The sequence below is a fragment of the Lates calcarifer genome, linkage group LG17 (assembly GCF_001640805.2).
Source record: "Lates calcarifer isolate ASB-BC8 linkage group LG17, TLL_Latcal_v3, whole genome shotgun sequence".
NCBI classification, from domain to species: Eukaryota; Metazoa; Chordata; class Actinopteri; family Centropomidae; genus Lates; species Lates calcarifer.
This window is the reverse complement of record NC_066849.1, coordinates 12,164,299-12,181,809: the sequence shown is the minus strand read 5'-3', so window position 1 is coordinate 12,181,809 and position 17,511 is coordinate 12,164,299. Positions and strand designations below refer to the sequence as shown.

Here is a 17,511-nt window from a genome sequence, read left to right as displayed (position 1 = left end):
TCCCTCTCTCACTTCATCTCTCCCTCTTTATCCCTCTCTTCCTAATTCTTAGATTATTTTTCTGACTATTTTTTTCAGTCAGGTTCTGTGACAGGCCCAGAGAGGACTGTGATGAAGTGAAGTCAAAGAGGTTCATAAATGAGAGACATGACCTCTCAGGAGTAGGTACTGCCACATCAGTGAAGAATTTAAGTCACAAATATATGATATGAATAAGGCATACATGCTGTATATGTTATTACTTGTAATATCTTGTCACAAGAAAGAGCACAGTATATGTTAACTGAGCACTTACTGAGAGCAGAACAGAAGATCAATTGACTAGTCAATTGACAGAATATTATTCTGGAATTTCAATAATTAGTAAATCATCATTAAGTCATTTAACAAGCAAAAATATAAAACATTTGCTGGTTCCAGCTTCTCATATATGTGCATTTGATGTTTTCTCTTTCTCTCTCTGTTTTATGTGAGTGTAAATGGAATATCCCTGGGCTGGGCTTTGGACTGTTGGTTGAACTAAATGAGGCATTAAGAGATTTCACCATGGGCATTGGGAAATTGTGCTGAGCATACTTTACTATTTTCTGTAATTTCATACTCTAAATAATTAATCAACTAATCAAAAATATAATCAGAAGATAATCAATAATTTAAATAATCGTTAGTTGCAAGCCTAACGTACACACATGTAACGCAAACCCAATATTCATCGAAGACATTGTAGCACATCTCAGAAATGAGGACAGTTAGTTAAGAGGATAAATTGGATACAAATTTTTGCTTCTCGTATAAATGAACTGTCAGTGATGTTGGTTTGACATTCAGCTCAGCACTCGACGTGGAAGGCATTTGTTGTTGAAACACTGCTGTTCTCAGTTGTTCTTCCCTCCTACTACTATTTCTAAAAACTGTCAGCAAAGGGAAAAAAAAGCTTATCCAGGAATAAGAGTTAGATCATTTGTGTTGCCTTAAAAAGCTACCTTTCAGTCTAATCCCTTGCCTTTTCTTTCTCTTTTTCTTCTGTCTTCCCTTCCCCATTTCTACCTCCCTCTCATGGCAGCCCCCCCTGCCTGCTGATCTCTACTGACACCTTGAGGTCAGGAGATGCCACTGCAGGGCTGTGTTCTTGAGGCTCCACCAAAACTTGACCTTAACCTTCATGTTTTATGTCACCCACACCTAAACTCAAAAGTTGATTTTACCTTACATATAGCCTAGCCGTGGTACCCCCCCCACACCACCCCCCAGGCTCCCTCTGGGTGCTGGAGTGCCTATGGAATAGCAGGACTTAATTTTGTGCTACAATGCTTGGCTGGGCACAGCCAGATACAGAGGAATGCAGAAACACAGACACATAAACACAACAACTACTTGGGGAGCATTTGTGAAAGCCCTGAGGAGACATAGTCTCACTCACTCACACACACACACACACACACACAAACACACACAAAGAGAGAGAACGATGTGGGATAAACAGTGGATCCATTGTAAGCTCCAGGAGTCTGCTGGAAGAGATTGTTTTGATGAAGCAGCAAGGGCACACTAGCACTGAGACTAAATGTAGCATGGCCACGATGGTTGAATTCCCCAACAGTCAGGACCTTGGCAGCTGCCTCTGATTTGGCTCACAACTTGCTGGGTTCTTGGTTTTACTGTAGGGAGAATGGCTATGTGTGTATGTCTGCCTGTGTTTTTTTTTGTTTTTTAATTTTATGATTGCAGAGTTGCACTATACAATGTGTATGTATCTGAGTGTGTGTTATGGCTGTGCTTTTGTATCAGGAGCCTATGTGGTGGCCCGGGGTCGAGGCCAAAGTAGAATTTCTAAGTGATGGAATTTCACAGCCACTGAGCACCCAGCGGCCGGCCAAACCGCAAGCACTCACATTTACAACAAACGGCCCGCCCCGCTCCACGGAGACTCCTGAATGGCAAAGCCATTTGTCTCTGTGAAGGGCAGAGGGAGAGAAAAGCGAAATAAAATCAGAGGGAGAGTACTTAAATGGAACAACGCCTTTTTTTCTTTATTTATTTATTTATTTTTTGTTTACAGCTCCTAACCACTCAAACAGACACACATGTGCACACGCACACACACACACACACTATTCTGAGGCTAAATTGGAATTAAGGAGAAGGAAAGGTGCATAGCCTGTTGCTAATTAGCATTTTCTCTGCTCAGCAGAAGCGGGTGGGAGAATCGATAAGATATTAAGTTTGTGTATAGCAATGAGGCACACAATCACTTTCATCCATTAGCAACAGCAGATTAGAGGAGAAACACTGGCCAAGAAAACAGCAAAATTTTGACCTTTGTGGTTTTAAACTGGGCTGGAAATGCAGAATGGACACTGCTTGTGTTTCTGTTTTGTAGCCTTTTTTATTGTACAGTACTTAAGGAATGTGAACAAGAATCATCCTCAACTTATGAGGTTAATATAACCTCTTACAATTTGAGGGTTAATTTGACTTTTGGAACAAAGCATTTTCTGCCTTTTTGATCCTGGCTTCAAACACACCGTTGACCATCCCTGGAATTTACACTCCAACGTTTCACAGCTGGAATCCAAGAATATATTGAAACACTTGAGATCATTCTTCTGTAATTGAATGCTTCAAATGTTGTCATTCATATCAACAGAATGCACTAAATAAGATCTAAGCTCTGAATTGTTTATTTGCCCTTATTGATGCAAAAATACAACATTAAAGTAACTGGGAGTGCTCAAGAAAAAGTCCAAGGTCCAGTTTCATCTGTCCAACCTGACCATCCAAGACAGAATTAGAGCAGGAGAAGTATCTAGTCAGAGAAAAGTCTTCAACCACACCTGAAGACTTAACTCAAAGAAAACCTCCATCAGGTCACACCTGTTGCTGGCTGATCCAGACCTCCGCAGATGTATAATTCACCTTGTCTGTTAAATATTCTGTGCTGTGTGTTGGTTTGATGTTTGATTCATGTGTGTCTGGCTGAAAATGGACAGCCAGGTCATTGTATTTTGACCCAGCATCTCACACTGGACAGTAATATGCTGTTTGTATATCTAACTCTGACACAGACTTTAAATTCTAATAATTTGGGCTTAGAGTTTTTAGAAGAAGAGTTTGTAGTCCACACGTGTACTGGAACTTCTGTGTATTAACAACATCACCTCTCTCTCCCTTCAACACCCCGTCTTTACCTTCCTTTACATCTTTCCCCTCTCACCTTTCTCCCTCCCATCACCTGCCTCTTCACCAGACCACCCGAGTCCAGAGAGGGGGAAGAAGCTGGTCTTTCTTACAGCTCGTGTTCACCCTGGAGAGTCTCCTGCCTCCTTTGTCTGTCAAGGTAAAGTTTTAACATCAGGTCGATGCTATGTTTCACTGAATTGATTTAAATGCTGCCCCTCTGCTCTGTGTGTTGTCTGATAGTACACAACCACATGTCAGAGTTTATGATATATGTTGTTTTTAATTAATTTGAAGGAGAGTAAAATTACATTTGTGTGTCATTATCATTAATCTCACATGACCCACTATAATGCCACATGTAAATTAAGGCCTAACAACAGTTGGTATTCACTTTGTCTTTCACAAGAAAGGCAAATCCTTGCTGCACCCCATATTGCAAGTGAAAAAAATGAATGTTAGAGAAAAGCTTTCTCCAGAGCTACAGGTGACATTATACAACTGTTCTACAACAAACCAAACTTCACATATAAAGTCGGTGGGGTGCGCCATTTGCATAATTTTCAGTGCCTTCTTTTGAAACATGCTTTGTACAGTATAAACTCATCAATGAATATTTAGAATTTAGATGCTCTGCACCTAAACCTGAGTGACAAGAATAGATAAAAGAACCTGTGCTTCTATATAATATCTCAGGAAAAACAGTCTGAGGATATCATAGAAGTTGCACTGTCTTTGCTCCTGAGCTCCTCTAACTCAAAACTAATAAAACAGCTTGAAAAACTGAGAACCTTTGGGAAATCGTCTCCTTGTGCAGTACAACAACCTAAAAGACAATTTTAGCAGGATTTAATGACTCTTTTGCTCCCTTTACTCCTGCTCAGACTGAGGTGAGTGGGCAGGTTCACTCCTTCTGGGTCCCACTTCCTTGTTTATAGGTAGGAGGTCTGAGGAGGGGAGGGAAGGCGTGATAGAGGCGATGGAGGGCACGACCTTACCTTTAACAGTGGTCCCTGTCCAGCACTTCAGCTCAGTGAGACGGACTAAGGAGAGTTTATTAACGTTAACGAGGTGTAGAGATTGTTTTTTTGTTTTTTGTTTTTTTAGGAGGGGACAGTTCTATCTATCTATCTACCTAATCTACCTACACTGTGCTTGTGTGTGTGTGTGTTTCACAGTGTGTTTGTGTGTATCATCATGAATCAGATGAGTTGGCTTCTAGCCCGCTGTGTGCTGTCTGTTTTTCCAGCGCCGTCAGCTCCATTCCATTTGTATCGATTTAGGCTTGACGTCTCCTATTCCTCCCCTGATTCTGATGATGCCCCCTCGCTGTCCTTCCTTCTCCTTTTGTTTCTCAAAACTCAATTAACTGCCAACCCATCTTCGGTTTTCTATTCAAGTCTGTTTCCCTCTGTGTGTGTGTGTGTGTGTGTGTGTGTTAGGTGTGATTGACTTCCTGGTGAGCCAGCATCCCGTGGCTCAGATCCTGAGAGATCATGTGATCTTCAAGATTGTCCCCATGCTAAATCCTGATGGAGTCTACCTGGGCAACTACAGGTACACACACACACACACACACACACACACACATGTTTTAATTCTTAATTTGAATGCATCACCACATTAAATAGAATTCACACATTACATGGTTTTATATCCTGCTACGTGGGATTATATCCTCTTAACTCCACCTTTAGGGAGCTTAATGAATTCATATAGCTCACAGCAGTGCATTTGTTAGAAGATAGTATTTGGCTGTAGGGCTGTTCTCTCTGCCAGTCTCTCTGTCCATCCTCTCCTCCTCCCTGTCTTTAACACTATTGCTGCTGCTCTGTGGGCATCCTCCTCTCCTCTATTTTCCTCTCTCGCCTCTCCCTTCTTCATAATTGCCTTTTACTTAATAGGCTCAGCCTCAGGAATACTAATGCACACTGAGATAAGCATCAGCAGCTTGTTCCCAGTGTGTTTGTGAGTGCCATCTAGTGGCAGAGCCTTTGCTACTGCCTCCAAAGATACTTGCAGGGAATCTCAGGTTGCTCTCCAACAGTGACAATCTCTGTAATATTGTTGACCATGATTGGTGACTGCTTAAAGGCTATTTTCATTAGCCTGCATGTGAGTGGCGATGAGCAGCATATTGACAGAAGGTGAATGGTGATGGTCCTCACCTCACCAATCATGCACACACACACTCATTTCTACACACGTCTCTCTCTCTCACACACACACACACACACACACACACACAGGGACACACATATTCTGCACAGCTATCCCGGCAGGATACAGTGCAGAGCAGACTGGAAAGGATACATGCAGAGCAAAGAATCAATGGCAGTTAACCTCGGATGAGTATTTTGTTCATGGTTGGCTGCTCTGCTCAGTTGTTCTACAGTTTCAGTGACTCCTGTATCATTACAAAGGGCTTGAGTAAATGTCACATGCCAACAAATAGGGCAGATCAGGCTACATCTTTATATGCAAACATGCCATTATGGCAATTGCAGGTTGCTGGTAAGACTGTAGATCTCTCTATCTATTGTATATATTTACTTAAAGGTATTTCTGGGTCACTGTTTCTGATGAAAAGTGCTGAATGCATTTGGTTCTCATAAAGCATTAGCAGATTTTTATAAGAACTTTAGACCTAAATTGATGATTTCCTGAATTACTTTTATTACTCTCACACAATATAGTGCACTATATTTCCCCCTCCACCATTTTTTTGAGTGTTAAAGTTATGCATTACATAGCGCCCTCATAAATTCCCAAAATGGAACAAAACGATTGTGTCCATGGAAGGTAGAGAACTTTTCTGTTAACAACACAATCTGTCACATCTAGGAAAAAATAAATAAATAAATGACATTTTTAGAAAATGAATTTTGATTAATGTGAGCAGTGAATGAGGTAATAAGGTAGTCATTTAGGACATGCAGATATTTACTTTCATGTCTTGTCTTTTTAGCAGTATCCTTCTCCCTCACCTTTGTTGGCACTTTATTGGCTTATTACACACACACACACACACACACGTATACATACAAATATATACGTGTGTGTGTGTGTTTGTTCAGGTGTTCGCTGATGGGCTTCGACTTGAATCGCCACTGGCAGGATCCATCTCCATGGGCCCACCCCACGCTGCACGCTGTCAAACAGCTCATAGTGCAGATGAACCAAGACCCAGTAAGTGAGCGCACACGCACACACACACACACACACACGTCCTCCATTCAGTGCTCAACATTCCTTCACCACAGTAATGTCTACTGGTCCTGAGAACAGTTTTCTTTCTCCCTGCTTGGTTCAGCATGTTTCTCCAATCTGTGTTTAGGGTGTGCACACTGGGGGACATGGATAGGCTAGTCAGCACCACTAGAATGTCAGCTAGGCTCTCCTGGCCATTCAAAACATATTACTGAAGCAAGTCTCTGTGCTTTCAGTCTCTAACTCTACTGTAACTTTTCCCTTCTCCAGTTTTAGTCTTTGAGGCAGAGGAACGCTACAGAGGCAGGCCAGGGATTTTTCTCTTTGTTCCTGATGTTAATTATAAGCAGAGCGGCAGGTTGGTGGGATTACTGAAGGTCAGTGTGTGTCCTGGGAATACTCTGCCCTTTTGTACACTCCTCTAATCCTGATAAGAGAGGGAGCGGGCTGGGGCGGGATGCAGGGCAGGCCAGAGATGGGGTGAGACGCGGGGCTGGCATCGGGCAGATTAACCTTTTCCCCCGGCACTGACACACTGATCGATAGACTCTGTCATGGCAGGGTGATCCACTCATGCCTGTCATTCACACACACTCACACACACAAACGCACACATACACAGCCCAAGCAAACAGACATACACATACTAACACTTGATCTGTAGACAAACAGGTGGTCTCAAATGCATGAATCTATGTTTCTCCTGCCAGCATGGCCGTTTTTTCTCTGTCTCAGATGATTACTTTTCTAAATGAATTCTATTACACCGTCACATAGAGCAATGATTCCAAACTTGGGGGTTGAGCCCCCCTAAAGGGATTGTGGGATTAATCTAAGTAAATGTAAAAAAAAAAAAAAAATCCATTTATTTTGAAGACTTTTTACCAATATTTTCTTTAAATACAGCATAATCTTACCTCTTCATTCCCTTAAAAAATATTGAAATCAAACAAGTGACATGAGTCCATAAGTAAATATTGATTCACAAGGCAAAAAAAGGTTGAAAACTCCTGATATAGAGTCATTGCCTGCACATTTGCATATATTCATTCTCATGTACTTTGAATTCGTGCATATATTGCTATAGTCCTAAGAACCAAATCACCTGCTGCCTTACCTCTCTTGATAGATATATACATAGATTGTCTTGACTCTGAACTCTCTGGCTGGGTAAATGCAGCCCCCAGTCAAAACAGTATTGTGCCATATGTTTCCTAAGTCCACTTGTGCTGGTCAGGCACCTTCCATTCCATCTCCTCTCTGTTGATAACCATCCCACCACCACTTGTCCTCCTGTAGCCTCCCTTCTCCCCGATGATTGCCTTCAGTCTTGCAGAGTTAATTTGGAAGCTTGGGCAACCTCTCCTTTTCTGTCTCCCTCTCGCCACAGCCAGTTAATCCCATCAGACACACTACTCATGTCTGGGGTTCCCAGATGCCAGTTTCAATGCCAACTCTGCAGCCAGGAGGCCCTGTGCTGCTGCCCTCCATTCATGCTCATCTCACACAGCGGGCATAGAGTCTAATGAGGCTACCAGGGTTGGAGGGCTCTGCTGGAGGACTCCATTAACAAGAGATCAGCTGCAGCCACAGCAGAACAGTCAGGCAAAGCTTAGCATATGTGGCCCATTTACTAGCTGCTAACTCTGTGTGGTCATTTGTTTAAAAACCAAGAGACTGAGAGGGAGTTAGAATGAGAGGTAATTTTTAATTTTCAGGTAATTTTTCATACTGCAACCTAAAATTGTGCCTAAAAAGTTGGCTTTACCAAGTAGCAGGTGGGTAGCTTGGAGGGCATGGGAGTTAGGAGTATTTATAACAAAACCACACAATGCTGATAAACCTTGAAATCTTAGCAGCCATTGACGTAACAGTTGAGAGACTGGAATTAATGAGCAACAAGTCCTGCTCATATAATATAGTAATTTTATAAGAGCCAATAAAATATTACTAGCACCTTTAACTGAGCACGTAAAATCAGAATCAAACACAGAAACATTACTCTAATAATGATTTATCAGAGAAGGACATTAGTCTATGCTACATGATTGTCATGCAACTGAAATGGTATTTAAGTATCTGTGGGGCAAAGCTCCCTGAGGTCCAGTAAGTCAGTCACAATGGTGCACAATGGTGCATGGCAGAGTCAAGAGTCACAGCAAACAAGCTAGCTAATATATCTTAAATAGCAGCCCTGTTGTCATTTTAATGTTGTTGTTGCTCTCACAGCACAAATACAGTGAATATTAATGATGTCTGTAGGCTATAATAAATTGTAATGGACTGTTCCTGATAAGCACAGTTTAATTGGTAAACAGAGCTACTTTCTTTGTCTTCTCCACCTCATGACAACAGACCTCAACATCAACTTTCAAAGAACATTAAAACAAATAACTTGTTTGCTGGAGTAACAGCTTGAACCTTTAAGTATAGTGTGGCTGTAGGCAGTCTGATTGTGTTTCAATGCTTATGATTTGAATTTCTGAGATACCTGTTGAATTTGAATTCAAGATTCATAACATAGAAAAAACAATCAATTTAACTTGAACAGGAAACATTACCTACTGTGTGATCACAACTTGAGAACATTAAAAGTACAGTAATTGTAGCTTCCCCTGTTGTTTATCAGAAAGCTTTACAGAAAGTCTGGGTATTATTTCAGCATCAACATGTTTTGATTTCTTTTCTGAACTGCAAAATCCCTCTGCACTCTCTAACTCCCTTGCTGGCAGAATACACCTGAAGGCAAACCCAGTCACTGGTTGCATAAATAGCTGCTTAAGGGGAAAACCCACCTTATTATTTGTCCAAGTTGGTCTGTGTCCACTACACAGAGATTATATAAAGGGAGGAGGAGAGACTTGATATATATATATATATATATATATATATATATATATATGTACACACACACACATACATATATAAAATCGTTAATTGTGTTGTAGTTTAAAGTCTCAGTGAGTGTTGCTTGAGTTAGAGGTGCAGTGCAAAGACTGACCCTGGGTTTTTGTCAATCATGACTTCTTTAGATACCCCCAGCTCTATGCATAAGGCATCATAATTCAAAGTCACATTGCCCTCCGTTTCACAAAGGAGCTCATTCGGTTTGAAACCCCATCAACCATTCTTGTGACAGACATCCTCGTCACTCCAAAGCGATTCTCCATCATTGTGAATTCAGCAGCACTCTCTTTCTGCTGGGAAAATAGCTTCCTTCTTCTGTTCAGGCAATAACTTCAATAACTGGCTGCAAGTTCCCAGACAAGTGCCATTTAAATCAAAGCGTGTAGCAGGAGCAATCTACGCTGCATTGGTATTGATGGCCAGAAACTTTTATTTGACAAATATTTGTATATAAATTCAACACTGCTCAGAACATTTGCACTCACCAGTATTTATGCAAACTCTGGCCAAGACAAGAAATGATGTTTTAAAATCAGTGACTTAAAGTCCCATCAGCCAGCTCACTTGGAACAGATATATTGATATATGAATACAGAATATTTACAGTTAGAGTTTGGCACCAAGGCTATCAATTTGTCACTCCCAAAAAAATAAAAAATAAAATAAAATATAGCCTGCATTAAGACAGATTGGAAAATGATGACAACAAATATTCTATCTTCAGAGGAAAGGAAATGACAGCCTACAGATGGATCCTTGTTTAGAGGTGCAGCACAATGAATATATGTTACTCCCTGGCTGAAAACTGTATGAGTAACTTGTGGATATGTCAGAACTACCAAATGCAATCATCTCCCACTTGAGTAATATTAGGTTAAAAAAAAAAAAAAAAAGTTGCACTGAGAGGAACCCAGAAAGCAGATAGAGAGACTTTGCATTGCTGGTTTTTGTCTTTTCATGGGATTTGTTGACAATAAGAAGTAAGTGCCAGCTTGAACTTTTATATAGACTGTCACCTGTGAATTTTGATCTGTGGGAGTAGCTCCTAGTCAGTCAGACATCATGTTCAGGTACAAGCATATTTACACCAACTTGCTTGTTTGATAAGCTGAGAGGTATGAACTACACTTACTGTGTTGATCATAATGACAGAGTACGTCACATAATGCAACAGTAATGGCTTGTTTGTGTGTTTTTAATAGTTTCTGAGCAACAGTAGGGTTATTTGGCACTGAGGGATATCAGCCTGTCAACGTCAACACACAATTCTTGTTAAAAAGATCGTTTCAGTTGAATATTGGGTTAACATTCATCAGGTTTAAAGAGGCCTCCACTGGGATGCCAGCATTGCACTGTATCTACTGGTTGTCTGACAGAACAATGGTTTGCAACCTTGTAAGCCACAGGGGCACATGTTACACTCTTAATAAATAAAAATTCTGTTGGTAAGTTTAGACCAAAATTGCTTAATATAAGTTTAAAGTAATCTTGAATATATTATTCACATAGCATATATACAATGTGAAATATAAAGTAGGGTTGCGATTAAGTACAGCCATTGTATCAATGACAACTAAGTATTTGCTTATAAGCTGGCTGTAACCTTCCTCTCCATCCATCTGAAGGCGAGGTTGCTCAAGCTGTTTCATAAAATTCCATCATTTACCATCTGTGGCTGAACATTGGTCAGCAGGGAAAATGGCTGAAAGAGTCAGTGATGCAAGGAGCTATAATCTGTTCCCAAGCTACCCTGTTGTTTGTTTTGAAAAGAGAGAAATGGAGAGGGAGAAAAAAAAAAAGGAAAAGAGACCAAAGAAACAAATGGACCCATCTCCTTCCTAAAGCGTTGTTTTTCCAGCTCATTTATCAACAGCAGAAGAAGAATTCTTTTTGATTGGCTGATTACCAGAAGCATTCATCACTGGCCGGCGTATCCCCACCAATTTGACACTGCCATTTTGGATAATTTGTTAAGAATGACAAAGAGGTCATTGTTGCCTTGGCTTCTCTGTGACCTTTTTAATATTAGAAAATTAATTTTCTATCTGAAACAAATGTATTAGGTCCTGTCACAGCACCTAGATGAATTTTGCACCTTGAAATCCTCCCTAATGCCCTCCTTCTGTGACTTCTACAGCCTTACACTAAAGTCTCTCTCTTTCTTTGTCTCTCCTTTTCTTTGTTCAACAGTCAGATATGCCTTATGTGTGAACCTGAGGATCTGTGTGTATATGTGTGTGTGTTTTTGTGTGTATTTGTGTCTTTTTCTCTGCCTCCCCGTCTTCTCTCTCCTCTCTCTGTGTGTGTTAAAATGTCCTTTGGTGTCAGCCAACCATTTCTGATCCATTTCTGAGATTTACGGCCAATTTTTCCCAATCATCCCTGCGTCGTTTCAATCCCTCCATCATCCCCCTCTTTATTCTCCCTCAGTAGGAAGCTGAATTGTCTGCTTTTCACAGGAAGATACAGATGAAGCTTTGAAACTTTGTTTAATTTTTTTTTACATATTTCGAATTATTTTTACCTTACCTCCCCCTTTGCTCTCTTTGCTGTCTTTTCATATCACCTCTTTTTGTCTCTACCTGTTAGCCTCCTTCTCTTCTCCTCTCCTTCTCCTTTTTCTCCTGGCAGGCCCTACCAACAGATGTGGCAGCTTATGTGGCACTAACAGGCTCGAAGCAGAGGGCTGCCTGTGCCCGTTCAGCCTGATTACAAGTCACCTCTGTGTTCATAAACAGACAAATACTGCCATCAATTTGAGAGCACAGTGCAGACTGAGAGGAAGAGGGCAAGGGAGGGGGGGAGAAAATCAGAGAGATGGAGACAGACGGAGGCAGAGTTTTGTGTCATTTACTCTCGTCCATGAAGCAGGTCATGCCATCTGCCATGTTCTGTCACTGCTACATCATTAGAGGGTCACTGACCATGTGCCCCTGTGACCTGAATTGGCTTCTCTAACTAATGAAATGTTGGATAGAGTTTTACAGTGTATAAGTGATATGACACTTTTTCTCTCCATCCTTTTCATGTGGGAAAGTTTGGCTCAGTATGAATATTTGATCCTGACTTGGTTCCAATAATTCACACCTTTGTGGCTCCATAGGAGACACAGACAGAAATAGATTAGTATTATACCCTGCTCAAGGGCACATCATCTGTCATCGCATGGCAAAATGAGAGTTTTTCACACTTTCACTTTCAGAGATTTTACCACTTCGCTTGGGGTTGGAACTGACTGTTCACTAAACCCCTCCTCTGGAGAGGGATTGTCCAGCCATAACTTAGGAACAGGCACAGCAGGCAAAGCAAGGTCAAGCTTTCAATTTCTCCATATGTTGAGGTGGTGTGTAATGGGGGTGTAAAGTTATATTCTGAATATAAAAAGTTGGAACGGTGATTCATTTTTTTTGTGCCTCTCCAAAACCAAAACCACAAAAGCTGCAACATAAGAAATCAAATCATCTGCAAACATTAGCAGGTCCACCTGGCTATACCTTACTACTTACAGTAACAATAATAATAAATCACAATGTTCCTACAAAGTACAAATTTTAACCTAGTAAACCTAACCTTTGTGCCTAAACCTAAACAAATCATTAAACTTACTTATTTTTCAGTGCAAGTCATGTTGTACTGCAGATAGAGGCATCAGATCGAAAAAAGCGCTTCTCTGAGTTGTTCTAGAGGGTATGGAAAAATGGTATCATACTTTCAACTAAGAGGCTTAACACTGAAATGCAAGAACAATACTCTGTCTTTGTTTCCATGTCTTTTGCACACATCATCAGCTATTAAGGCTGCCGTTTTTTTTGCCCAGGACATTAGGAAAAGTCATCAGGTGCCTATTTAAGACCCCTTATGAAAGGTTCTCCTTTTAAAACGAATCAGTTATAAATGTCAGCACTGCAGCTTAAAAAGTCAGGTTGATATTCAACATATTTGTGAGGCTCGCATGAGCTTAATTAGCCTGCTAGCCTCAGCAGATAAAATCTGCTTGTGATAGGTGTGATTTCAGCTGAAAGAACTGACTGTCACCACCTAGAACTAAAAGGCCCACTTTTTTCTACCTTGGTCTGAAATCAAGGACTTATAGGAATTTTGAGAGGTAAATCTGATGCTGTTATCATTGTAAATTTCAAATGTGCCATTCAAGGACAAAACGGTGTAGCGACAGTAACTAAGGGTGCTGGGCATAGCAAATGGTCAGTTGGCATCCCTTTAGTCCCAGGTCAGCCCACTTCGAAGCTCAGTTGGAATTTTCACACATAGAAACCCATGTCACTCCTCCCACAGGCATTAGAGGCAACATTTAAATGTTGGATAATATGCATTATACAGGTAGTAAGTTCAACTTTTTTCTCCTGAACAAGCAGCAGGTTCCCTTCTCCTCAAAAGGTATGCTCCTGCTGATGCCAAGAGCTTTATTCAGAAGCTTGTAATCCTGCTTCAATCAGCTCCTTTTCCTTTCCGTGTAAAGATAAGCCCGGCATTTACGGCCCTCTCCGCACCCCCGCACCCTGCTCTAATTAATATGCAGGAGATAAATACTTGTCTGACAAAATTCATTCGTTTGACCTTCTAGGTTTTACACTAAACTGTTTGCGGCCGCTGCAAGTTCACCACAAGTTGAGAGTTCCCTGGAGTTTCTGCAGCAAGATGGGGCTTTTGTTTCTCTGTGAGAGGTTTAATTTGGACAGCTTGCTCCCCCTCTCTGTTTCTCTCTCTCTCACTCTCTCAAATTGTCTTCTGACTTTCATTCGGCAGTCTCTGTTTCTTAATTGCCCCTAATTGCTTAATTACAATTTCAAATGAACAATTCTGGAGGTCAGAGCGGGTTGTTAATTGAAGCATCAATCACAGTGTTGGGGCCTTCAGAACCATCTTAGATTGATTGACAGGGCATTAACTGAGTATTGTAGTAAGCCTAGACATGACATTGTGGGGGCTCCATGGCTGTTACTTCTGTGCTGCTGCTACTGTCCTTCACATGATGCTGTGAAGGAGAAACCATCAGAGTTACAATTAGGACAGGCCAGACTGAGGATATGTGTTCCCCACACGACACACTGTATAGCTAAAACTATGTGCTCACCCCTGTCCATAGACTATGTGTCATTTTTGTGGTTAAGGAAAGGCACTCTAGTTCCAATTAAGGAAGAAAATTAAAACAGGCTATTTAAAAAAAAAAGGCCTGTTTTAATTTACCTCCACACTTTGGCAAAGGCACTTTCCTGTTTCAATATGACCGTGTATCTTTACACATTGAAACACCCACTAAAGCGATGGTTCTCCTAGGAGGGCTGAAAATAATGATTATTTTCTGATTATTTTTTTGATTACTTGATTACTCTACTAATTGTACTATTTTTGCTCTGTGTGTGTTTTTAGTCTTTAACACCTCAGTTTTATAATATGGCAGTGCTGTCGAGCCTCAAAGCGTTTTCAAAAAACACTGATGACAGATGTCGCTGTCAGTCAACTAATCTGATAACTGACTTATCATTTCAGCTCTATTTCTGTGGTTGGTGTGGTGGGACTCGACTGGCCTGCACAGAGCCCTGACTTATTAAACATTGCCCAAAATCAGTGTCTGGCCTCACATATTCTCCTCTGGGTTAAAGCCAGTAAATCCCTGCAGCCATCTTCCAAAGTCTTGTGTAAACCTTTCCCAGAATGCTGTTATAGCGGCATTTTAAAGCCAAATGGGTTTGAAACGGGATGTTAAACAATTACATGTGGGTAATTTTTTACACACTTTTGGCCATGTAGTATACCCAGCTCCTTTTGGTCTTGAGATCTGCAGTAACTAGTTAAAACTGAGTTACTAAAGTGAGATCTGATTGACTGAGAGCACAAATCGCAGATATGTCACTCACATAATTCACTGGAATTCCATGTGAGTATGTAACAGCCAGTTAACCTCTCTGTTACTCTCAGTCTGCCACTTTTGATCACCTGCTTGTCCACCCTCCTCCAATTCAGCCACCTCTGTCTCCTCCCCCTTTTATCCTTCTCCCTCCTCCCAGCCTCCACCCCCTTCAAAGTGGGGAGACCCACAGGTGATTATTAGGCTGGTTTCCCTCGTCTAGACCCCGGCTGGTTGGTTGCAGCTCCTTCCTCTGCCTAATGTAGCTGGATCTACCTCTGTCTCTCTACCTCCTTCTCTTTCTATACTACCCCATATACTCACCCATCTGCCTCCCTCTTCTCTTCTCATTCAGTACCTTTACCTCCCCACCCCACGCCCTCCATTTATGTCTTTATATATATTTCTCTCTCTGTCTACCTCCCATCACCACCACAGCTCAGTTGGCTGCTTTTAGCTTTTTTCCCCTCTTGCTCTTTTTTTCCCCTGTTTTGTTTTTCTGTTGTTTCTCCCTCCCTCCTCCCTCCCACTGTCCCCTTCTCCCCCACCTTCTCCTGCTGCTGTTCCTCTCCTCTGGGGCTCCATCCATCAGGTTGTCGGGGGCTGCTAGCGGCCGACTCCCAGCCACCATATTTCACCGCTAGCCAGCCAAGCAGCTGACAGCACAGCCACCGCCAGGAAATTGCTTTGGCTGTGAGCGGAATTTCAAACACAGGCACACTGCGTCGCCCGGGCCGCCCAAGCACCGCTTCCCTCTCTCTCTCTTTTTCTTCCTCACTCTCCTGTCAATCTCTCTACACCTCTCTACACACATCTCTATGTCTCTCTCTCTCTCTCTCTTTTTCTCTCTCTCTCTTTTTCTCTCTCTGTGTTTGTCTTTACGTACTTATTTCCTCCTTTTCTCTCTCTTTGCACCCCCATCTTTATGTTTTTTCTGTTTGCTCTTCACTGCCCCTCTGTCTCTTCACACACACACACACACACACACACACACACACACACACACACACACACACACACACTCCCATGCACAACCATATGCATCGTTGTCTCTCTTTGTCTTTTGCCCGTCTTTGTTGTTCCCTTTCTCTGCCTCGCAACTCCTCTTTTTCTCCCACTATCTCTCCTTCTTCTCTATCCTCCCATTCCTCCCTTCCTCTTTACGACCCACAGGGAACAAGGTGTGGTGCTGAATGTGTGATGAGCGGAGGGGGGGGGGGCCTGAAACCAGGAGAGGCAGAATGGAGTGATAAGATAGAGAGGGGGCAGAGAGGAGGGATGTGGGTTGGTACTGTTCCTGAGTTAAGGGTCAGAGGGTGTGCATATGTGTGAGTCGGGGTGGGGGGTGCTGTGGGAGCTTGTATTCCTGCCCCTGTCAGAAACAGTTAAAGACCTTTCAAGGATTTTTTTTTTTTTTCCAGTCTTCACATCATGGCAGATTTAGGGTTTAGGTTTTAATGTTGGTGTTAGGGGCAAAGATTGGACTGTCAGTTAACATAGACATTAGTTCATATATAAAGCAAGTCTGTGTTGAGGTGGCTAAATTAATCTTAAATTCCATGGAGCTACATTTGATGATATCCTGAGGTATATAGGAAGGTTATGTAATAACCCGACAATAAGACATGGCTAAAATAATACTGTCCTTGCTAGTAATATTGCTGAATTGGAAAGTATATAACATTACATTTTCTAAATTGTCTCAGCAACTGATAATGAGCAATTTCCACTGTTGAGTATACCTGTATAACTGTTTTGACGCTTAGTACACACAAAATTAATACACTATGTTATTTTTTATTAATTAGAAATGATACAACACATGCACCAATGAACAAACAACAAGTGAACTGATTGATTCAGTTTGAATTTGACAACTTCAAGAAAAAAATAAAACCCTGTTCTAATGATTCTACATAAATATTCTTGTCCTGAATCTCTCACCACTGTTCTCAATTTGTTTGTTCTATTTAGTATTTTATTAGCCTCTTCATTTCCACTGTTTTATGCGACTGTTTTATGGTGTCCAACAGTGCACACAAAATCTACAGTACAGTGTACTGCAGTGTATTGTACTGTCGTGACATTTTTGAGTATCCTATTTGAACACACTACACATTTAAAACACAGTTAGAATTGTATAGAATTGTTCAAACAATGGTTGAACTCTTTGATGAGTGTGGGTTAGGGTACGTGGCATCTGGGTTTTACATTAACTCTAATAAGTTTAATGGATTTCACCTTCACCCTATCAGTGAACAGGGTGTTTTTGTTACTTTCTAAATGCCTGACAATGCCGTTAAATCTCTCAAACAAAGTTCACCTTTCCTCTAGAGGTTTTGTAATATCAG

General features: G+C 41.3%; 1 protein-coding gene across 1 annotated transcript in view; it reads left to right on the top strand.

The window, feature by feature from the left end:
• The window catches only part of agbl4 (AGBL carboxypeptidase 4), a 252,890-nt gene that overhangs the window by 221,775 nt on the left and 13,604 nt on the right, over positions 1 to 17,511 (top strand). The window contains exons 7-9 of the mRNA XM_018673358.2: positions 3,248 to 3,337; positions 4,620 to 4,734; positions 6,255 to 6,366. Of these exons, the coding sequence (XP_018528874.1) occupies positions 3,248 to 3,337; positions 4,620 to 4,734; positions 6,255 to 6,366 (317 nt within the window). The remainder of the gene's footprint in view (positions 1 to 3,247; positions 3,338 to 4,619; positions 4,735 to 6,254; positions 6,367 to 17,511) is intronic.